The sequence below is a fragment of the Mustelus asterias genome, chromosome 15, assembly GCF_964213995.1.
Source record: "Mustelus asterias chromosome 15, sMusAst1.hap1.1, whole genome shotgun sequence".
In the NCBI taxonomy this organism is placed as follows: Eukaryota; Metazoa; Chordata; class Chondrichthyes; order Carcharhiniformes; family Triakidae; genus Mustelus; species Mustelus asterias.
In genome coordinates this window covers 8957126-8981251 of record NC_135815.1, presented here as the reverse complement: position 1 = coordinate 8981251, position 24126 = coordinate 8957126, and the positions used below count along the sequence as shown (strand labels likewise).

The following is a 24126-nucleotide window of genomic DNA, read 5'->3' as shown; positions in this document are numbered from 1 at the left end:
GCAATTAAATTCAAATCATACATTTGAGATTTTAAGCGCCAAATTTTAAACTGGAGCTGTTTTGGGTAAAAAGGTCAATTTTCCTTAATAACTACTTCAATTGTTACCACAAACCAAAAGCTGGCTACACCAACCACCTTAAAATTTTACTTCTGCTATATTCTGGTTTACTGCCTTCAAGATCTTGTTTCATACAGTCCGATTATTTTCCTTACCTTGTAACTTGTCACAGCCAGTTTGGACAAACCATCCACATATGGACCTAGAACCTTGTGTTCTCTCACCTTCAAAGTGTGTCGACTCCTAAAAAACAAGTGCAAGAAAGACGAATGAAACAAGTCAAAAGAAACCAAGTCGGTACACAAATTGGACTTGTACCTCTGGTGTTATACCTAACCAGTGCTGACTATATTCAGCCTGAGAGCTCTGCACTTTGAACAGCTGGTGATGTACAAAATGGCAACTTCACTACTTTGCAAAGCTGGAACACAATGAAGCACTACCCTAATGTTAACCTTTAATTAAGAAAATGTTTGAACCAAAAATCATTCAAGAGATCAAAGTTGTCTCAAACTTTTCTGATTTATTTTTCCTCATAGTTCAACCTCTCGAAGTTGCTCTGTGTCATTTCAAAGGATTATGCTTAGTTGCATGGTGGTCAGAATATAGTAGTTGAATGTTGTGGCTGACCAATGCAGAGTCGTAGAATATATCCTGTACATGTGTATTATTACATACATACTTTCATGCATATTCATTGCTTCACCACATTCAACTCATGCAATATATGATGCAGTTTGTAATGAGAGGAAAAAATCCATTATTTTATCCCATCTAGCACTCAGGGTAACTTTGCTTGCTATTCATCTTTACACCCCAATCACCCGACCACTAACTTAAGTTTCTACTAATCTCCAGAGATACTTGTGCGTAAAAGTCGCAGCTCGTTTAGACGGCACACTCCAGTCAGTGGTCCGCTAGAACAGCCTCCAAGGAAGCAGCGGCTCTGCTCGGCTATGAGAATCTACAGAAAGGCAGGATCATGGCACCATCTGAGCATATGCAATATGACTAATGCCTAACCTAGCCTTGGAGAAGGCTGCATGGGTCATGGGCAGAGAAGTAAACTCGGATTAGAAGATATTGATAGTGACCTTCGTTGGCTTAGGGTATGAAATTAGATTTACGGTGGCACAGTGGTTAGCGCTGCTGTCCCAGAGCGACAGGGACCCTGGTTTGATTCCCGGCTTGGGTCACTGTCTGTGCAGAGTTTGCATGTTCTCCCCGTGTCTGCATGGGTTTCCTCTGGGTGCTCTGGTTTCCTCCCACGGTCCGAAATTCTCCCTCAGCGTACCTGAACAGGCGCCAGAGTGTAGTGACTAAAGGATTTTCACAGTAACTTAACTGCAGTGTTAATGTAAGCCTACTTGTGACACTAATCAATAAAATTGTTTCTGGTGCTTTTCCAAGCACCACGGGAGTGCAGAGATATAATAAATCTAAATAGATTAACATTTTTCTTGTATTCTTTGACAAAGATCTTTAAAGATCTTTCACATTTGTTTTATGTTTCTCTTCTTGAGGTCTCCGTATACTAAAGTAATCAAACCCATAACCTGGTCCCAAAACATCCACAATGCAGCTCTGTAGGCAGGCATACACAGAGCAGCCTTTGGGAAATACATGGGAAACAAAATCAGATGCAGTATCTCTCCCGATGGATGCACTATTAATTAATATTTCATAGGGAAGAAACAGCCTGGATTGGCCTTTTTAATACAAAGTTTTCTTTTAACTTCCATTAATAAAATCATTGGCAAAAATGTCAAGATAACAAGTCATATGAGCATTATCCACATATTAACATCCTTCAATGCAATGACATCTTTTTACCTGTGTTTCTTGCCACAGCAATTGATATGTATGTAAACAATGGCCGAATCTGTCAGATATACCATATGGCAATAGTTCCCAATTTCTCTAACTCTAACAATTCTCTAACAAGTCATATAAGCATTATCCACATATTAACATCCTTCAATATATTCAATTGGACGATAAAGAACAGTGGGAGATTTTATTCATGATTCAAGGTGACACAAATGATCTTTAACTGCTGAAAAATAATAACTCCCACAGTTGCATGGACCTGCAGAGTTTCACTGGCTGTCTTGTCTGGAGACAATACACATCTTTTTAGCCTGTCTTGATGCTCTCTCCACTCACATTGTTTCGTCTCTTAAAGACTTGATTAGTTGTAAGTATTTGCATTCCAACCATTATTCATGTAAATTGAGTCTGTGTCTTTATAAGCTCTGTTTGTGAACAGAATTCCCACTCACCTGAAGAAGGGGCTAAGAGCTCCGAAAGCTTGTGTGGCTTTTGCTACCAAATAAACCTGTTGGACTTTAACCTGGTGTTGTTAAACTTCTTACTACGAAAAATAATTACAACAGAATTAGGCCCTCACTTGAAATGTCAAAGAATGACACTAAGTAAAGACCCATCCACACAGGAGAAAAAAATATAAAGGCATTATATGTGACCCATCCTTGGTGCTTGGAAGCATGGTTGAGATTTGAAGTTTATCACATAGGGGAAATGTCAATGGTGATTGAAAGTTAGAGAAATTGGGAACTATTGCCATATGGTATATCTGACAGATTCGGCCATTGTTTACATACATATCAATTGCTGTGGCAAGAAACACAGGTAAAAAGATGTCATTGCAGATTGTCACATCTTGAGTTAACGCTCTCTTGACAAAATTACTTCCACTTCTAGATATATACACATTTACTTTTCATCTTTATTTTCCTTCACTTACCCTTTTGGATCAAGGAGGTCCCGGACTTTCTCATTGTAGATTTCCATGTACGACACTTCAACTGTGAAGCTTTGCTCCTCATTTGCCTCTTGCAATGCACGTTCAAACAGCTTGCTGCAGAGTCGAGGGATCAAACCCGGCTTGTCCTTTGAGCCCATCATTGTATACGATTTGCCCGAGCCTAACCATTGAGCAGGTGTACACAAGATAGTTAATGTGTACAACACATCAGGATGAATTCAGTTTCATTTTTGTGAACACCATGGAGAATTAGATCAGTGTGAAATTAACAGTTACTTCACAAACAGATGTGCCTTCACATTTTCATCAGTTCAGGTACCATCTATGCCACAGAAGGCCAGATAAAAGAGACATACAGTAAAAGCCTTCAAGGATCCATGTAAAATTATTTTTACATTCTCTTCAAAGGTTTGATTGCAAGAAATTTAGCTAAAACTTCATGCGAAAGCTGAGGTGTTCTGGTAATTATTTGTTAAATGTGTTCTGTTAAGTTAATTTAAAGAAATGTACCACCGAGGTAGCTTACCAGTCTGTCCGTAGGCAAATATACAAGCATTATATCCTTGGAACGCATTTTGCAGCAGATTTTCACCAAGGCACTTGAACACTATATCTTGACCTGGAGTGAAAAAGAACGGAACGGAGAAGGAAGGAAGAATACAGCAGAGTTACATAAAAATGAGGAAAAGGTCATGATAAGAAGAAATAAAAGTATGCATTAGTGAAGTAAACATATTGTGGTGCAGGACTGGAAATCTTAAGCAGGCACAGCCTTCAACTCCATTCAAAATAAAATTTAGATTATACACCGACCAGTAGAAGTCATACGTCCCTCTGGAACTCGGTTAACGCAACCCTTGATGGAGACGTATGAAATTAGATTTATGGTGGCACAGTGGTTAGCGCTGCTGTCTTAGAGTGACAGGGACCCCGGTTCGATTCCCGGCTTGGGTCACTGTCTGTGCGATATGTTGGCCTCTAAGTAATAGCTTTCAGAAGCCATCACCCCAAATCCTAGAGTGTTCTCATAAAACCATAGAAAAGTTATGGTGCAGAGAGAGGCCATTCAGCTCAGTGTGTCTGTGCCAGCCAAAAAAAAGGAAATAAAACTAGCCACTCATTTAAATCCCACTTTCCAGCACCCAGTCCTCACAGGCTACAGCACGTCAGATGCAGATCCAGGTAACTTTTAAATAGGCTGAGCATTTCAGTCTCAACCACCAACTTAGGCAGTGAATTCCAGCCCTTTGGGTGAAAGCATTTTTCCTCATGTCCCCACTAACCCTTATCTCTATTCCCCCTGGTAAATGGCCCCTCAGCGGCAAGAAACAAGCTTTTCCTGTCTACCCTTTTTAGGCCCCTCATAATTTTGTACACCTCAATTCGATCAACCCTGAGTCTCCTCTGTTCGAAGGGGGGGTGGGGGGAAGAAATCTCGCCTATTAAATCTCTTCTCATAGCTGTAATATTCAAGCCCTGGCAACATTCTTGTAAATATTCTCTGCACCCCCTCCACAGCAATTATGTCCTTCCTTCAACATGGTGACCAGAACTGTACACAAAATTCCAGCTGCGGGTTAACCAGAGTTTTATACAGTTGCATCATATCCCTGTTTTTGTATTCAATACCTCGCCCAATAAAGGAAAGCATTCCATACGCATTTTTGACCACCTTGTCCACCTGTCCCATGGTTTTCAAGGACCTGTGGATAAGCACTCCAAGGTCTCTCACTTCTTCATTCCTTCCCAATATTTTATCGCTTAAGCATTTTCTTGTTTTGTTTGCCCTCTCCATTTACATTATCTCATACTTTTCTGGATTGAATTCAATTTGCCATTTCTCCAACCACTCAACCACACCATTGATATAATTCTGGAGTCAACAGCTATCCTCTTCCCCATTCACACAGTCAATTTCTGTGTCATTACAATTTTTCCAATTATGTCCCTCACATTCAAGTCTACATCTTTAATATATAAAACAAACAGCAAAGGCCCCCGTGAGCCCTGTGGAATACCTGTGGAAATCACTTTTCACTCGCAAAAACACCCATTGACCATCACCTTTTTTTCCCCATCATTGAGTCAATTTTGGATCTAACCTGCCATCTCCCCCTGTACCCCATGAGGTTTCACTTTCCAGACCAGTCTGCCATGTGGGACCTTGTCAATGCCCTACAGAAATCCATACAAACCACATCCACTGCACTACCATCAATCTTCCTTGTTACTTCCTCAAAAAATTCTATTTATGTTCGTAACACACAATCTTCCCTTAACAAAACCATGCTGACAATCCCTGATCAATTCGTACCCCATGTCCTATACACCTAAGCTCATTGTCAAATAACAACTTTCCATATCCTCAAGCGTTTAATTTAGGCCCTTGTGTTACAGGATTTGGCTAAAATATATACCCTCTAATGATACTTTCAAAAATAGAGGCATTAACGCAGGAAGTCAAATCGTTCAGGAAGATCTTGGATTCAACCCCAAAATATCAGAATTGTGTCCGGGCAGGCCATTTGGCCAATCATGTCTTCACCAGCTCTCCAAATAAGCATTATGACTTGGTGCCATTCTCCTGACTTTTGTCCATACTCTTGCACTTATGACTGGCCGCAAGATTCCTAGCCACTGATTTGCTCTTGTAGCCACAGTAATTATATGGCTATAGTCAGTTCAGTTTCTGGTCAATGGTAACCGCCAGTGGGGGATTCAGTGATGGCAGTGCCAGTGAATGTCAAAGGGCAATGGTAAGATTCTCTCTTATTGAAGATGATCTTGGTCTGGTACTTGTGTGATGTGAATGTTACATGGATCTTTGGTCCATGTTGATCTTGGCCAAATCAGCAGCTGACCTCAATCCGAGGGGGCAGTATGCCACTGCCTCCCCGATATTTCACCACCATATCGGGGAGGCAGTGGCACAGTGATATTGTCCCTGGACTAGTAATCCAGAGACCCAGATTAAAATGCTCCGGGGACCGGGTTCAAATTCTGCCACTGCAGATGGTGAAATTTAAATTCAATTTTTTTAAAAACTGGAATTAAGTTTAAGGATGACCATGAAACCATTGTTGATTGTTGTAAAAACCCATGTGGTTCACTAATTCCTTTAAGGAAGGAAATTTGCCATCCTTAACTGGTCTGGCCTACCTGTGACTCCAAAACCATAGCAATGTGTTTGACTCTTAAGTGTCCCCTCGAGGGCAATTAGAAATGGACAATAAATCCTGGTCCAGCCCCTTCACATCCCATGAAAAACAAATATAGATGCACATACAAAGAACGACCATTTAGTTGTGGCCAGCATCTTCCAAACCGCATTGCAGTATAAGTCGGTGTCTTTTTCCACTACTGTGGTAGTGGTAAAATTAGATCAGTACCCTGGGACTGGACTTTCAACATTGCAATACAGCTATCCCTTTATGGATGTCAAAAGAACAGAGCTTCCTCAGTGCAAGACCTTGAGCAGGTGGCAATCAAAGGCCAGAAGTGGCACACAACACTACTATATACAAAATAATATTCCATCATACCAGCTTAATGCATGCAGATGCCTGCACAGCCATGCACATGTTTAGAGCAACAGAGATTGTTACTCATAAATAAATTTAGTGAGATGAAAAGTCCCAGTGCAAGGTTATGACATAATAAAGAGCACACGGCACATTTTGTGCAATATCCTAGCATTTTCACCTTGCTGTGCTACAAACTCGTAAATTGTTGAGTGAATGCAGCAAGTTCCTGACCTCAAAGAGATTAACAGAAAAAGGTTAAAGAGCAAGACGATGAAGAGCTAAGTTGATGTAATCCAGAGGGCAAGTCAAGTCCCGACACCTCCCAACATTGGCTATAGTCCTCCATAATCACTGGCCCACGTTTTCAATGGTGTGATAGGCCTAAACAAAGGGCAGGTGCAAAAGGATAACTAAGTAGTAGAACTTTAGTACTGCAAGCAAATGTTATGACTCTGAGACACAATTAAGAGGCTCTCAACCTTACACTGCAGAATAGATGCGACATACCTGCATACTTCTCCTTAATGGACTCATCCATTGACCAGAAACAGTGATCGTATGCAAAAACCTATATACAAAAAGGACAAGAACTCACCATCAATATCTGTCCCTTTCCAACAGCAATCTAAAGCATAAATACATGAAGACTGTTGTAAAATGGGATTAGAAATAATGCAAACATGACAATAAAATTTTATAAATTAAACATTTAATAAACAGAATGCATTTCAGTGGGAAGCTATTATAAATTGGAACTTTCATTCCAATGCTGATCAAGGATCATCACCATATCTCTTCTCTCTTAAGCTCATTGGACTGCCCTGTTACACATTTTCAGCAGTTTTTCATATCAGACTATCCCATCTTGGCTATCCACCACTCCCCACCTTCCCTCTGCAACCCACCACTACAGATTGGCCATGACCAAATAATTGACAATAGGCCAACTGAACCATGTCGCTCTGGCTTTACCATGGTCTGATCATTTTATTGCAAGAACTCTTTTCCAATAATTAAACATGAGGTTGGTTCACAGAAATCACATCAGACTCAGAACAAAATCAGCCTTGTACTAATTATTTACACCAGACAGCTCATTAAGGCTCACAAGTGCTTGCAGGCCAATTGCCTAGCCAAAAAAGTTGATATCACTTGTAGGTGCAAATAAAATTTAAATAAACATCCAGTATAACTTGCATGAATAGAACATGAAGTTTATTGTACAGACCAAACAGACTCTGACAGTATTTGTCCTGTCTCACAAATGAATAAACCTGCAAGTCTACATTATAAAACTGAAATAACATTTTCTCTCTTGCACTGTATAATGTAAACTTTCAACCTCAAGTAATATCAGAAAACGTACAGAGAAATAACTATTTAGCTCACCGCGATCTTGCCATCAGTTCACGCCATACTCCTGCTGCAGCGAAGATGGAGATTTTAGCAACAAGTCAAATCTCCATTCTCTGCAGAGGGATGGGAAAATCCCGCTGGTGTGAACAGTCGGAAAATTCCGGCCGGGATATTTAAAAGTACAAATGGGAATTTAATATGCAGACATCCAATAATCTATCATTCAAGCTTTGACGTATGCTTAATCTATACTAGTCACACTGGCTTGAAACAACAGGTAACTTTACTTTCCACCAACAGTCCATTATATTATATTACTTCTCACATTATTCCCCTATGCTTAAAAGTAGGGATTTAGCTTGGGAAACAAGGAATAGAATTTCAATGCCAAAGCAATCAGCAATTTTCATCCACTGACAAGCATTTATTGTCCATGTTTATTTGCTTTGAGGGTGTGGCAGCTGGTGGTCTTTTTGAACTGCAGTGAAGAATGCTGTTAAATAAAGAATTCCAGGATTTTAACCAGGCGACAGTGCAGACATGGCACTACAGGTCTAAGTCAGGATAGTGTGCGACCTGGAGGGATAATTGGAGGTGATTGCATTCCAACTTGCTGCACTTGTCCTTCAAGTGGTGGAGAGCATAGGCTGGTCACGGTCTTGGTGATTTGCTGCAGATCATCCTGTAGCTAGCATAACCTGCAGCTACAACATACTGGTGGTGGGAGGAGTGGATGTTTAAGATGCTGAATGGGCTGATGAAGCAGATTGCTTTGTCTTGGATGACATTGAATTTCTTCAGTGTTGTTTCAGCCACACCCATCCAGTTAAGTGGAACGTAATCTATAACACTCCCCACTTGTATCATTTAGATGGTGGAAAGGAACGGAGGAGTCAAGAAGTGAGGTATTCGCCACAGAATACCTGACCTAATGCTGTAGAAGATGGCTCACTGCAACTTTCTCAAGGTCAACTCAGGATGGACAATGAAAGCCAGTTTTGCATGACAATTTTTAAAACCATGACATAGTAAACCTACATCTCTCCATTGAGTGTACCAGCACCAAACACAAAAGAAACATAATTGCAACCTACCTTAGGCTGGCTCCTATTGGTAAATCATGATATCCATAATTTCGGAAGCGAAACCCAAATGGAAAGAAAATTTTAAAAAAGTTTTGATTATAATCTGCTTGAAATTGATTTTAAGATTACAGAACAAAAACTGAGCACATAAGGCAATTGAAATGCTTTCAATCTTAATGGCAGTGCTGCTTTTGAGCTAACCATAAGAGAGTCATGCAAGAGAAAAACAATCCTTATTTCTTGCAATGTATATTCAGGAAAAATATTCAACTCGAAAGTGTCACATCAATCAGAAAACAAGATGTAGGAAGACATAGAAGATGCAATAAACTACAAGAGAAAAGTTTAAGCTAAAACTAGTCACCTGAACCTACCAAAAATGAAGTTAACTGTCCGAAAATAACTTTAATACATAATTATTAATGAAAAATGTCATAGCCTTGGCAGGGAGTTTGTTTAAAAACCGAAGCAAGTACCAATCAGCATATCCAATTTGAATAATTTATAATTTCGACAATGTTAAGCCTTGTAGACAAGTCAAAATTAAGTTATTTAGATCAATGATTAAGAATTGATTTCCGAAAATAAGTATATTATAATTTGGACAGGACATATCAGAGTGCTTAACATCATTTCAAGCTCTTTTGTCAAGTCCTCGAAAAACATGCCAGTGTTTCTTTGATATACAGCCTGCAGTTCCCATTGAACATTTTGGCAAATGTCACATTTCACATCTTCTGCTGCAGTTTTATTCCCTTGAACAACTATATGGGTTTGTAATTATTCAGATTATTTTAATTTAAACCACAAAAAATATGCAACCTCAACAAAATGAATCTCATAAGTTCATGGATGGGTTATATTATTCCAGTTTTATATAATGCTTGTTTTCATTACTGCTTGCAAGTACTTCAGTGATGAACAGAGGGCACTCTATGATTTGGGCTGAATTCATACCAAGGTAGTTTTACAGCAGATAGAATATGCACATTTAATCTTAAATTGTATAACACATTTTGATCCAATAAAGTACTGCACTGTGATAGAGAATCCATGGAGTTTTTCTAACACAGAATGGGGACCTTGGAAGCAAAAAGGTTGAAAACCTTTATATAGGTATCAGAACAAATTACAAAGTCTGTGTTTGTTCAAAAGAACCTTTGCAGATAATTGACAAAACTTGCAATATTATATTAACCTAGGGACATAATTCTGGCCTTAAAGTTTTTTTGAAAAACCTGGCTATGATTGAATTAAAGGAACCTCTATAAATGCAAAATAAGACAAAACAACACGTCATGATTGAAAATATTTTTTGTCATATAACACATGCAAAGGAGTAATACAAAGAACAAAGAAAAGTACAGCACAGGAACAGGCTCTATGGCCCTCCAAGCCTGTGCTGATCATGATGCCCTAACTAAAAAAACCCTTCTACCCATACTCGGTCCATATCCCTCTATTCCCTCCCTATTCCTGCACCCAGGCAGATGCCTCTTAAATGTTGCTAATATGTCTGCTTCCATCACCTCCTCTGGCAGCGTGTTCCAGGCACCCACCACTCTGCGTGAAAAACTTCCCCGCACATCTCCCTTAAACTTTCCCTCTCTCACCTTGAACCTGTGCCCCTTTGTAATTGACATTTCCACCCTGGGAAAAAGCACCTGACTATCCATCCTGTCTGTGCCTCTCATAATTTTGTAGACATCTATCAGGTCTCCCCTCAGCCTCTGTCTTTCCAGAGAAAACAATCCTAGCTTATTCACCCTTTCCTCATAGTCAACGCCTTCGAGCTCAGGCAACATCCTGGTTGGTGAACCTTCTTTGCAATCTCTCCAAAGCTTCCACATCCTTCTAGTAGTGTGGTGACCAGAACTGCATGCCATACTCCAAATGTGGCCGAACAAAGGTTTTATATAGCTGCAACATGATTTGCCAACTCTTGAACTCAATGCCCTGGCCGAAGGAGGCAAACATGCCATATGCCTTCTTAATCATCATGGCCACCTGTATTGCCACTTTCAGGGAACTGTGGACCTGCATGCCCAGATCTCTCCATATATTAATGTTCCTAAGGGTTCTGCCATTTACAGTGTAATTCACATCAAAATTTAATCCTCCAAAATGCATCACCTCTCATTTGTCCGGATTAAACTCCCTCTGCCATTTCTGTGCCCAAGATTCCAAACTATCTGTTGCATCCTCTGACAATCCCCGGCACTATCATCAACTCCACCAATCTTTGTGTCATCCAAAAACTTACTAATCATACCACCCACATTTTCCTCCAGATCATTTATATATGCTACAAACAACAGCTCCTAGCACTGATCCTTGCGGAACACCACTAGCTACATCACAGTGAACAACTGCATCTTCAGTAAAGTCTCTTTAATCAAACTATTTCATGAAGGGCATCTGCAATAAAATATACAAACTACAATGGCAATTTGGCATAGTAAACATTGTTAGTGAATGCTGTCTCTTAAAACTCTCGAAACCTAAGGATTGAGTTGCCTAGCTGAGCCAATTGAATGAGAATACAGATGTATACATACATGTCCTTAAATTATAAAATCTGAAAGTGACATTTTAATTAGAGAATAATTAAAATTACAGCATATGTTGTCTGAGTAAACATCTAGGTCAAGAACATGAGCACTTCATAAACTGTGCATTGAAATCTACATGTTTATTTTCTAGTGTGCAATATGGGTGTGGATGGATTAACTAAAAGTAATCAGAACACCCACATTGTCATTACAAATTTTGACGGTCTCATTCAACATTGTCTCTTCAGAACTCAACATTACAAGTTGCGTTAAGGTCTACAGCGAAAGTAATTAGATAACTTAAAAGAGCTAACACAGGTATAATAGGTTGAATGACCTTATTATGTGCTGTATGATTCTATAATTTTCAGTGTTTTATAGTACAGAAGGGCATAGCTGCTTTAATTCTGTACTAAGAAGCTACACCATCAGATTCTGGTCTTAACCAGCTACAGAAAAGGCCAGCAAAAAAAGAATTCTGAAAAGAAAACCACAGCTGCTGTCACATAAGACGCTTCACAAGAGCGTAGGGAGCCTCTGGCTTTTGGACTGGGAATAACAAGCATATGGGAGAATGTAAATAAGGGGACTATTGTTTCTCTTCAAAACTAAACAAAAGTGCTACGTTAATAATTTAACAAACTGGTATCACCAACTCCAATGCAAATAAAAAGCAATTTCACTATTGAGTAACTAAGGGCCACTAGCCAAATTTGCCATGGCGGCAGACCCATTTCTCTCTCAGCTTTGAAACAACAATTACATCAGCAAGAAAAACGGAATAATGGTTCACGGTCTATGCAAATTTCATGCTTTTTTAAAAATAAGATTAAATAAACAGAAACTAATGCTGTTTACTGTAAGAACTACAATGCAAAATGCATCCGATAGTCAGGTCTGAGAGCAAAACAGGATGTTGTTTTGACGCAATGAACCCAGTCATAATCAAGGCTAGCTGAATACCGAAAGTATTTTATGATCATCCTGAAACAAGCTGAATATCTGATCTTTAATTTCACAAACACACTGGACAAAAGGTTTCCTCACAGTAGCCACGACAATTAGAGTTCCCAAATCTAACTGTCAAACCTATTAACATTAGATCTACTGGACATTAAGTAGTGAGAAACTGTTTTGCAAAAAAAAAGCTTGTATTATCAGTACTGTGACATGGCTTATCTTACAGTATGAACTTGGCTCAGTTGATAGGAAATTCACCTTTGAGTCAGACATTGTGAGTTCAAGCACTCCCAAGACATGACCACATACTACACGCTAACATCAAAGTATAAACTTGACTGTTGTGCTTTAGATGAGACAGTAAATGAAGGCCACATACGTGATCAGGTTCTCATTAGACATACCATCATCTCAAATGTGGCCCTCTCAAGCATCACTGTCAAAAATGGTTGTAACACTACATTCTGCACTCTCTCGTTTCCTTCTCTATGAACGGTATGCTTTGTCTGTATAGTGCGCAATAAACAATACTTTTCACTGTATGCTAATACCTGTGAATAATAAATCAAATAAAATTATATCATGGCTATTGGTGGGATTTTTCAGAGTACGATCATGGCATGATGAAACTTCATCGGTTTTTAAACTTGTGGTAAAGTTATTCTATAAAATAAACCACTATTTGTAAGGCTTGGGTTTCTGCAATCGATTTGCAAAGGAAACAGAGTTGAGGTTATTTTCTGCAAGGAATGGAAAGCATAGGAAGAATAATATGAGAATTGACAGCGAGCTCTAGGAAGAGGTTACCTCTTCTGAGGCTGAGGTTAGAAACAGGAAAGGAGAGGTCACCCTGTTGGGAGGTTTTTATAGACCTCCGAAAAGTTCCAGAGATGTAGAGGAAAAGATTGCAAAGATGATTCTGGATAGGAGCGAAAGTAACAGGGTAGTTGTACTGGGGGACTTTAACTTTACAAATATTGACTGGAAAAGCTATAGTTCGAGTACTTTAGAGGGGTCGGTTTTTGTCCAGTGTGTGCAGGAAGGCTTCCTGACGCAGTATGTAGATAGACCAACAAGAGGCGAGGCCACATTGGATTTGGTACTGGGTAATGAACCAGGCCAGGTGTTAGATTTGGAGGTAGGTGAGCACTTTGGTGACAGTGACCACAATTCGATTACGTTTACTTTAGCAATGGAAAAGGATAGGTATATACCAAAGGGCAAGAGTTATAGCTGGGGGAAAGGAAATTATGATGCGATTAGGCGAGATTTAGCTGGCATAGGTTGGGGAAGGAAACTGCAGGGGATGGGCACAATTGTAATGTGGAATTTGTTCAAGGAACAGCTACTACGCGTCCTTGATAAATATGTACCTGTCAGGCAGGGAGGAAGCAGACATGTGAGGGAACCATGGTTTACTAAGGAGGTTGAATCTCTTGTGAAGAGGAAGAAGGAGACTTATGTTAAGGTGAGACGTGAAGGCTCAGTTAGGGCGCTTGAGAGTTACAAGTTAGCCAGGAAGGACCTAAAGAAAGAGTTAAGAAGAGCCAGGAGGGGACATGAGAAGTCTTTGGCAGGTAGGATCAAGGAAAACCCTAAAGCTTTCTATAGGTATGTCAGGAGTAAAAGAATGACGAGGGTAAGATTAGGGCCAGTCAAGGACAGGAGTGGGAAGTTGTGCGTGGAGTCTGAAGAGATAGGAGGGGCACTAAATGAATATTTTTCATCGGTATTCACACTGGAGAGGGACAGTGTTGTTGAGGGGAGTACTGAGATGCAGGCTGTTGGACTGGATGGGATTGATGTTCATAAGGAGGAGGTGTTAACAATTCTGGAAAGGGTAAAAATAGATAAGTCCCTTGGACCGGATGGGATTTATCCTAGGATTCTCTGGGAGGCTAGAGAGGAGATTGCAGAGCCTTTGGCTTTGATCTTTGTGTCGTCATTGTCTACAGGAACAGTGCCAGAAGACTGGAGGATAGCAAATGTTATCCCCTTGTTCAAGAAGGGGAGTAGGGACAACCCTGGTAATTATAGACAGGTGAGCCTTACTTCTGTTGTGGACAAAGTATTGGAAAGGATTATAAGAGATAGGATTTATAATCACCTAGAAAGGAATAATTTGATTAGGGATAGTCAGCATGGTTTTGTGAAGGGTAGGTCGTGCCTCACAAACCTTATTGAGTTCTTTGAGAAGGTGACCAAAGAGGTGGATGAGGGTAAAGCGGTTGATATGGTGTGTATGGATTTCAGCAAAGCGTTTGATAAGGTTCCCCATGGTAAGCTTTTGCAGAAAATACGGACACATGGGATTGAGGGTGATTTAGTGGTTTGGATCAGGAATTGGCTAGCTGTAAGAAAACAAAGGGTGGTGGTTGATGGAAAATATTCATCCTGGAGTTCAATTACTAATGGTGGACCGCAAGGATCTGTTTTGGGGCCACTGCTGTTTGTCATTTTTATTAATGACTTGGATGAGGGCGTGGAAGGATGGATTAGTAAATTTGCGGATGACACTAAAGTCGGTGGAGTTGTAGACGGTGCGGAGGGAAGTGACAGGTTACAGAGGGACGTAGATAAGCTGCAGAGCTGGGCTGAGAGGTGGCAAATGGAGTTTAATGCGGAAAAATGTGAGGTGATTCACTTTGGAAGGAGTAACAGGAATACAGAGTACTGGGCTAATGGTAAGATACTTGGTCGTGTGGATGAACAGAGGGATCTGGGTGTCCATGTGCATAGATCCCTGAAAGTTGGCACCCAGGTTGATAGGGTTGTTAAGAAGGCGTACGGTGTGTTAGCTTTTATTGGTAGAGGGATTGAGTTTCGGAGCCAGGAGGTCATGCTGCAACTGTACAAAACTCTGGTGCGGCCGCATTTGGAGTATTGCGTACAGTTCTGGTCGCCGTATTATAGGAAAGATGTGGAAGTGTTGGAAAGGGTGCAGAGGAGATTTACCAGGATGTTGCCTGGTATGGTGGGAAAATCGTATGAGGAAAGGCTGAGGGGCTTGAGGTTGTTTTCGTTAGACAGAAGAAGGTTAAGAGGTGACTTAATAGAGGCATACAAGATGATCAGAGGATTAGATAGGGTGGATAGTGAGAGCCTTTTTCCTCAGATGGTGTTGGCTAGCACGAGGGGACATAGCTTTAAATTGAAGGGTGAGAGATATAGGACAGATGTTAGAGGTAGGTTCTTTACTCAGAGAGTAGTAAGGGCGTGGAATGCCCTGCCTGCAGCAGTGGTGGACTCGTCAACGTTGAGAGCGTTCAAGTGGTTATTGGATAAACATATGGATGATATTGGAATAGTGTAGATTAGAGGAGCTTTAGATTGGTACCACTGGTCGGCGCAACATCGAGGGCCGAAGGGCCTGTACTACGCTGTAATGTTCTATGTTCTATGTTACCTGCTCACCTGGAAACAGGTTCACAACACTGGACTTCCTCGAATTTCATTATGATCAGTGTACATTTAAAAATAAGTGACCTCTAATATACATGGGAGAATAATTCAATTTGAAGTGATCTGCTTGTACTATTACTCCAGTTCTGGTCATAATAAAGGCTTACTTTTATACTGCACATTATGTTGAACCTTTGCGGGGCAAGGATATGAGTTGTGCATTCTTGAGTCATTATTATCTTGTGTACATGAAGCAGAGATTAAGCTTCCAACAGGAAAATAGCTTAAGAAGTTATGTTCTTCAGCTTTCTTTTAAAATATTTAATTTGAAACTTGACCTTTTCCTCCTACTCCTTTCCTACTCAAGGAAACAAAAACAAGCAACAACTGTTAACACACTTGCACAAAAAAGAGCCTTAGATTCCAAAGCATTCCTAGAATAGCTCATAATGATCATGTTCCAAAAGAGAACTTCATATTTTCTGCTGATTCACTTAATAACAAAGGAGTGCAGAAATCTCACTGTCAGTCAGAGCAATGAACTTGGAAGGATCTTGTATATCGTGTGACATAAATGCTATAATGGGAATAAAAAATCTAAGTCTCCAGATTCTACTTCCATTGCGCTGCAAGGGGAAAGGGACTTCAATAAATTCTAGTAAACTATAGTGTTTACAAAACATATGCTGCAACTATTTGCTTCATCAAATAAGTTAACTCCATATATCCCACCACATAGAAGAAATATGTGTGTATGACCTAGCTAAGGATGTTCAATTACAAGCTGCATGCAAAGGGCAGCTCAAGTCAACTAAACACCCATTTATTTTCTTCCTTCTTCCTCAATATATACACAAGCAATGAGGAGCTACACTGGAAACTTTCTGCTTTAAGGAAATCTGATGTTCTGTTGCTGAAAACGCATACTCTAAGCCATAGTGCATTTCTTAGATAAATTATATCACATTACTCATCCTTCAAGTAGCATGCCCTAAGAGGGCATTGGTGACCATGGACTTCCATTGGATTGGTCCGTGATTATGCTTGCCAAAGTACTGCAGTGATTTTCCGTTGCCTTCTGAAATATAGCTGTCTGGGAAACTCTCCCGCTTTTACCACTTGCCATCAGGCATATTGGAAGAACTTACAGGCAGATAATCAACCTGTCTAGCCACGTTATGAACGCACTTCAAGTCCTGAAGTGGGACTTGAACGCAGGCCTTCTGGCCAAGATATAGGGATGTTACCATTGCCCCAAAAAAGTTTACAGCACAGAAAGAAGCTACTGGGTCCATCATGTCTGCGCCAACCAAAAAACGAGCTACCCAGTCTAATCCCATTTTCCAGCATTTGGTCCGTCACCCTGCAGGTTACACTTCCCAAACTACTGCTAAACTAGATCAGCACACTGCTTAACAACATTCAATTGCTAAAAAACAGCAGTCAGACTTTTGAAAACATTAACAATTGTACATAATTTATTTGGAACAACTCACTGTCAGAATTGGAAGCATACTGGATTGCTAAAATGAAGGTTAATCAATCAAGGCTACCATTCGAAAACAGACACAACTGAATATTTTTTTTTATTAGTGTCACAAGTAGGCTTACATTAACACTGCAATGAAGTTAATGTGAAAATCCCTTAGTTGCCACACTCTTGACGCCTGTTCGGGTGCACAGAGGGAGAATTTAGCATGGCCAATGCACCTAACCAGCACGTCTTTTGGACTATGGGAGGGAACCAGAGCACCTGGAGGATAACCAGACACAGGGAGAACGTGCAGGCTCCGCACAGACAGTAACCCAAGCCAGGAATCGAACCCAGGTCCCGAGTGCTGTGAGGCAGCAGTGCTAACCACTGTGCCACCATACCACCCAGCGGATTTCCAGCATCTGCAGTATTTTGCTCATCATCATGAATCAGAATCCCCAGTTAACAAAACCTATGAAACAGTGTTTCAAACAATGAAGCAATTGACAGGACCAATCAGGGCCTCAACAGAGAGAGAATTCTCTCAATTTTGATTTAAAAGAATGCAATCTAAAAAAAAGTCTTATGTTTCATAAACCACAACTCCTGGATAAGGCCATTCTACACTTTTTTAATATTTCTTTATAATCTAACAGTTGTTTTCAATGTAACCGCATACAGTATTGCCTTTTATACAAACACACATCCCAAAAATGGCTTTAAATACCTTACAAGACTGTTTTCCCAATCTTTTAAATAATGTGCAACAAGGTATATTTATATAATACTTTTAATATAAAAAGCATCCAAAGGTGTTTAATAGACATACTTAAGGAAAATGGAAGTTGAACCAATAACGAAAATATTACAAAGAGTGACCAAAAGCTGGATCAAAGACCAGGTCTGAGAAAGCGTTCAAAGGAAGAGGCGAGGAAGAAAAAAAATTGACAGAACTCTGCAGAATAAAACGGGGACAGCTAAAGAGGTTTTTTCTAATACAGGAAACATAGAAAGATGCCAGGATGTCAGTTGTTTTGAGGGAGGGTTAAGAGCAGTGATGAACAACCTCGGCTTGTGAGTGGGCCACCTGAGTGGCCCTCCATCTCAGTGGGCCGCAAGATTGAAATCAGGCTTGTTCACTAATCATGACCTCACAAATGAGATTAAATACATTTAATTCAAGCTGAGTATTTTATAATGAATTATAGAAAATGCTCAATTGTTTATATATGAATAGAACTATCAACTTCAAAAGATACATTTGCACTTTGGACGCAGAGGGAACACACAGCTCTCACAGTAAATGTTGTGAGCAATCATCAGTCACCTCACTTCGCTTGTCCTTACTTGGATTTTCACAGTAACTTCATTTCAGTGTGAATGTAAGCCTACTTGTGACTAATAAACAAACGTTAAATTTTTACATGCAGATCACTTCAGTTATACCGTTAGAAAAAAAACTACGGACAGAAATCAGCGGAATGTGGCAACCCTGCGTGTGATCAACGGTCAACAAAATGTCTCATGGGCTGGCTGCACTCTGAACTCGGATGGGCCGCACGTGGCCTCCGGACCACAGATTGCCCACCACTAGTTAAGAGAGTCACCAAGTTCGAAAGAGACACACGAGCAATCCCATGGTGGGGAAACTTCCCCTCCTGTGATATTAGTAAGACAATGTGAACCATCAAGTTCACTGTTGACACTAAAACTAGAAAATCAACATAATCTTCAACGTTCTATCAACTGGGCTAAATTAAGGCACACCCATCCTTTAAGGGTTTCAAACCCATTGCAGATGACAGCACAATGATTGAAACCTAAGAACCGCAATACAATTTGTCTGTTTGCTAAGGTGTGTTATTTTGAGTCCAGAAACATGTCTGTGCAAACACGGAAACTGAAAATAAGCAGCAACCATGTTCTTGCACACAGCTGTCACTTGGGGAAATTGGTGAAAGCACAAATTAAGGGTGTGGCCTTTACAAGTGCATACAAATATTAAAGTGAAATGCCAATTTGTTAATTTGAATCCAGTCCCACACACTTTAGTTTAAAAACGTGATCTTTCTTGATACACTGCAATCTTAATAAACATCAAGTCCATGAGTCTAGAAGCACCCAGGTTTGATTTCAGGTCTGTGGCGAATTCAGCTTAATCTCAGTAAAGTGGAAGCATGCTTATAATTCACTCATGGAATGAGGACGTCACTGCCAAGACTCATTGTTTGAGAACAATAAGAGTCTGGAGTCGCACGCAAGCCAGACCAGGTAAGGATGGCAGAGTTCATTTCCTAAAGGATATAGTGAATCAGATGAGTTATGACAAAATTGATTCATGGTTACCATTACTGAGATTAGCTCTCAATTGCAAATTCTTTTCAAAATTTAAATTCCGCCAAGTGCCATTGGAGGAATTTGAACCCATGCCCCAGAGCATTTATATGGGCCTCTGGATTACTAGTCCAGTGACATTACCACTACACCCCCATATCCCCATGGGAAACTGAAATTAGCTTCAGTCTTTCTCGATAGCCACCCAATGGCTATTCAGCGACTGCTGATAAAAGTGTAGATCTGATGAGAATTGTTTTTGGCTACGTTCATCTCCCGACCAATCAAACATCATACTGAAACTGTCAATGATTCCCCTAGAGCGTGCATGAGTACTCTTCTGATGCAGAACCAACCCTGTGCAGCGTCATGCAACCAATACCCATCTTCTGGTGCCATAGCTGTATGTCATATCTTGGATTTGCATCCAGTCGGAATCAAGAGAGCTTATGGTAAAAAAGTTTCTCACAAATACTTAATTTCCAGTGGATCAATTTGATAATTGATGTTATAGGAAGCTTTAATTGCCAGGATTACAGTGAAAGCTGTCCAGAGTGTTGGTGAAATTAAGAATTAGATATTCAGCTTGTTTCTGAAAGATCATAAAATGCTTTCTGTATTCAACTGGCTTTGATTATTAGCTTAATAGTGGAAGTGAGGTGGCTACAAGTATGATGCCAGCTATATTATTTTTGGGAGTTTTGAACAGACTCCATTAACAGAGCATTTATTTTCACAAGTATGCTAACCGCGTTAATTATACACTGTTTTACACTGACAACAAATACTTAATTTTGCTGTACCGCAATATTTTACTGAAATATTCATTCTGAAAACATTAAGACAATTTATAGCAATAGTTCTCTTTAACATATGCTGAATTTTGCAGGATTATGCCTGGCTCCCATTTTCAACTTTTGAATGAAAAGGTTATTGTTGTTAACCTTGCGGCACAATCACAGTTTGGCTATCCTGTATGTGTCTGTTTCATTGGTCCTTGGTAACCATGCCAGTTAATGTAATATTGATCAGCTGTTATCAGCGCCAAATCCCACTCTCCCAGCCTGATTCTAGCTCAGAAAAAGCTACTTGAATTTCTATCGTGCCTTCAATGTAGTGAAAAGTTCCAAGGGACTTCACAGGAGTGAAAACAGGCAAAAGCTGACACCAAGCCACAGGAGGAGACCAAAGTCTGGTCAAGTTGTAGGTTTTAAGCTGCATCTTAAAGGAGGAGAGCAAAGTGGACAATCAGAGGTTTGATTAGTGAATTCCAGACCTCAGGTCCTAGAAGGCTGAAGGCACTGGCACGAAGAACGAGGTGAAGGAAGTTATTCCAAGCTAACAGTCACATTTTGCTTTGATACTTTAAGCATTGGGTTAAGAGATATTGTTTTTGGGGCTGTCCTTCCAAGCACCATTATCTCCCTTTAGCATTCCAAGTTGGGAGACATGCTTGGCTCTTTTGTACAAGAGACTTACAGAGCAAATGCATAGGACTAGCCACTAGTATTTAAATTGTGCACACTGGGTACTCCTGTAGTCCAAAAGGGCTACAGGCGATGAATGTAATCTTTCAGCACATTCTGGTCTTGAGAAGTGAAAGTTGCCAAATTGACTATCTTCCAGAAACATTCAAAAAAATCCTCAAATGCAGCAAGAGGTATAGTCAAATGCTTTCTGTATTCAACTGGCACATACAGGATAGCCAGTGGGAGCAGTTAGCAGAAAGAGGAAAACGGTGTTAGAGAGAAAATTTTAAAAGAAAGCAAAAAAAAAAGAAAGAATGCAGCCAGAGAATGATAAAAGAACAAATAATTAAAATAAAGGGACAGATTTCATTTTGTCCAGCAACAATTGAAAAGTAATTGTTTTACCTTGGCAGAACCCCTGCCGTGCTTACACCTTGGTGGTTAAATAAAAATTTAAACCATCAGAATTTTGCCTTTATCTAAGTACTTCTGCAGTGTGGTCCTCGTTTTAATGGCAGAAAGGCAGCAGCCATTTTGAACACACAGGGGCATAAATAGGTTGAACGCATGTAGTCTTTTTCCCAGGGAAGGGGAATTGAAAACTAGAGGACATAGGTTTAAGGTGAGAGGGGAAAGATTTAAAAGGGACCTGAGGGGCAACTTCTTCACGCAGAGGGTGGTGTGTGTGTGTGGAATGAGCTGCAAGAGAAAGTGGTTGAGGCAGGTACAATAGCAACATCTAAAAAGCATTTGGATAAGTACATGGATGGGAAAGGATTAGAGGGATATGGGCCAAATGCGAGAAATTGGGACTCGCTGAGAGGGCACTATGGTCGGCATGGAGCGATTAGGCCGAAGGGCCTGTTTCCGTGCTGTATTGTTCTATGACTCTATAACATCAAATTTCCGCAAACAGCTATGTCGGAGTGATCACAGCATCTGTTTTTTGAATAGGTTTGAAATTTTCCACTTCCTGAAATTTTGAATAGGATTGCAAAGCTAAAAACATAGCAAGTCCACAGGCTAAATAATTATGCTGCAATATGCAACTACAGTATTAAGCTCCTGACTCAACATTTGTGACCAACACCTTGCATGCACCTGGTTCCTTGTAAAATCAACGCGTAAAAGAGGCACAGCCTCTCAATGACAATCTGCTGACTCTTGCATCCTGTTGCATTTGCCAAACGTTTTTTATTCGTTCATTGGATCTGGGCGTTCCCTCCATATTTCAATGCCAGGAGTATTGTGGGGAAGGCAGATGAGCTGAAGGCGTGGATAGACACATGGAAATATGACATTATAGCCATTAGTGAAGCTTGGCTACAGGAGGGGCAGGACTGGCAGCTCAATGTTCCAGGGTTCCAATGTTTCAGGCGTGATAGAGGCAAAGGGATAAAAGGTGGGAGGGTGGCATTGTTGGTCAGGGAAAATGTTACAGCAGTACTCAGGCAGGAAAGACTAGGGAGCTTGTCTACAGAGGCCCTATGGGTGGAGCTGAGAAACAGGAAAGGTATGACCACATTAATGGGGTTGTATTATAGACCACCCAATAGTCAGCGAGAATTGGAGGAGCAAATCAGCGGAGAGAGAGCTGACAACTGCAAGAAACACAAAGTTGTGATAGTAGGGGATTTTAATTTTCCACATATAGATTGGGACTCGCATACTGTTAAAGGTTTAGACAGGGTAGAGTTTGTAAAATGTGTTCAAGAGAATTTTCTACATCAGTATATAGATGCCAACTAGAGAGGATGCGATATTGGATCTCCTATTGGGAAATGAGTTAGGGCAGGTGACGGATGTGAGGGAACACTTTGGATCCAGTGATCATAATGCCATTAGTTTCAACCTGATCATGGATAAGGATAGATCTGGTCCTCGGGTTGAAGTTCTGAACTGGAAAAAGGCCAAATTTGATGAAATGAGAAGGGATCTGGGAAGTGTGGATTGGCACAGGCTGTTCTCTGGTAAGGATGTAAATGGAAAGTGGGAGGCCTTCAAAGGAGAACGTTTGAGAGTGCAGAGTTTGTATGTTCCTGTCAGGATTAAAGGCAAAGTAAATAGGAATAAGGAACCTTGGTTCTCGAGGGAGATTGTAACACTGATTAAGAGGAAGAGAGAGTTGTATGAAATGTAAAGGCAGCAAGGAACAGATCAGATGCTCGAGGAGTATAAAAAGTGCAAGAAGCTACTTAAGAGGGAAATCAGGAGGGCTAAAAGAAGACATGAGGTTGCTTTGGCAGACAGAGTGAAGGAAACTCCAAAGAGCTTCTATAGGTATGTTAGGAGCAAAAGGATAGTGAGGGATAAAATTGGTCCTCTTGAAGACCAGAGTGGTAGACTGTGTATGGAACCAAAAGAGATGGGGGAGATACTAAATGGTTTTTCTGCATCCGTATTTACTGAGGAAACGGGCATGGAGTCCACAGAAATAGGGCAAACAGGTAGGGAGGTCATGGAACCTTTACAGATTAAAGGGGAGAAGGTGCTCACTGTCTTGAGGCAAATCAGAGTGGATAAATCCCCAGGACCAGACAGGGTATTCCCATGGACCTTGAGGGAAGCTAGTGTTGAACTTGCAGGGGCCCTGGCAGACTTATTTAAAATGTCAGTATTCGCGGGGGAGGTGCCGGATGATTGGAGGGTGGCTCATGTTGTTCCGTTGTTTAAAAAAGGTTCCAAAAGAAATCCGGGAAATTATAGGCCAGTAAGTTTGACGTCGGTAGTGGGCAAGGTATTGGAAGGTGTGATAAGGGATAGGATCTACAAATATTTGGATAGAAAGGGACTTATTAGGGAAAGTCAACATGGCTTTGTGCGTGGTAGGTCATGTTTGACCAATCTATTACAGTTTTTCGAGGAGGTTACCAGGAAAGTGGATGAAGGAAAGGCGGTAGATGTTGTCTACCTGCATTTCAGCAAGGCCTTTGACAAGGTCCCTTATGGGAGGTTAGTTAGGAAGGTTCAGTCGCTGGGTATACATGTGGAGGTAGTAAATTGGATTAGACACTGGCTCAATGGAAGAAGCCAGAGAGTGGTTGTGGAGGATTGCTTCTCTGAGTGGAGGCCTGTGACTAGTGGTGTGCCGCAGGAATCGGTGTTGGATCCATTGTTGTTTG

General features: G+C 40.6%; 1 protein-coding gene across 5 annotated transcripts in view; it reads right to left on the bottom strand.

The window, feature by feature from the left end:
• The window catches only part of LOC144504309 (kinesin-like protein KIF13B), a 165205-nt gene that overhangs the window by 79239 nt on the left and 61840 nt on the right, over positions 1 to 24126 (bottom strand). For 4 of the 5 annotated variants that reach the window (XM_078229452.1, XM_078229449.1, XM_078229450.1 and 1 more), the window contains 5 exons: positions 8823 to 8835; positions 6880 to 6940; positions 3375 to 3467; positions 2828 to 3008; positions 216 to 303 (listed from right to left, as the gene is read on the bottom strand). In XM_078229452.1, coding sequence (XP_078085578.1) covers positions 216 to 303; positions 2828 to 3008; positions 3375 to 3467; positions 6880 to 6910 — 393 coding nt within the window. In that variant the 5' untranslated portion in view covers positions 6911 to 6940; positions 8823 to 8835. Of the gene's footprint in view, positions 1 to 215; positions 304 to 2827; positions 3009 to 3374; positions 3468 to 6550; positions 6659 to 6879; positions 6941 to 8822; positions 8836 to 24126 lie in introns of those variants that run through there. The other variant, XM_078229453.1, reaches the window with a different exon arrangement.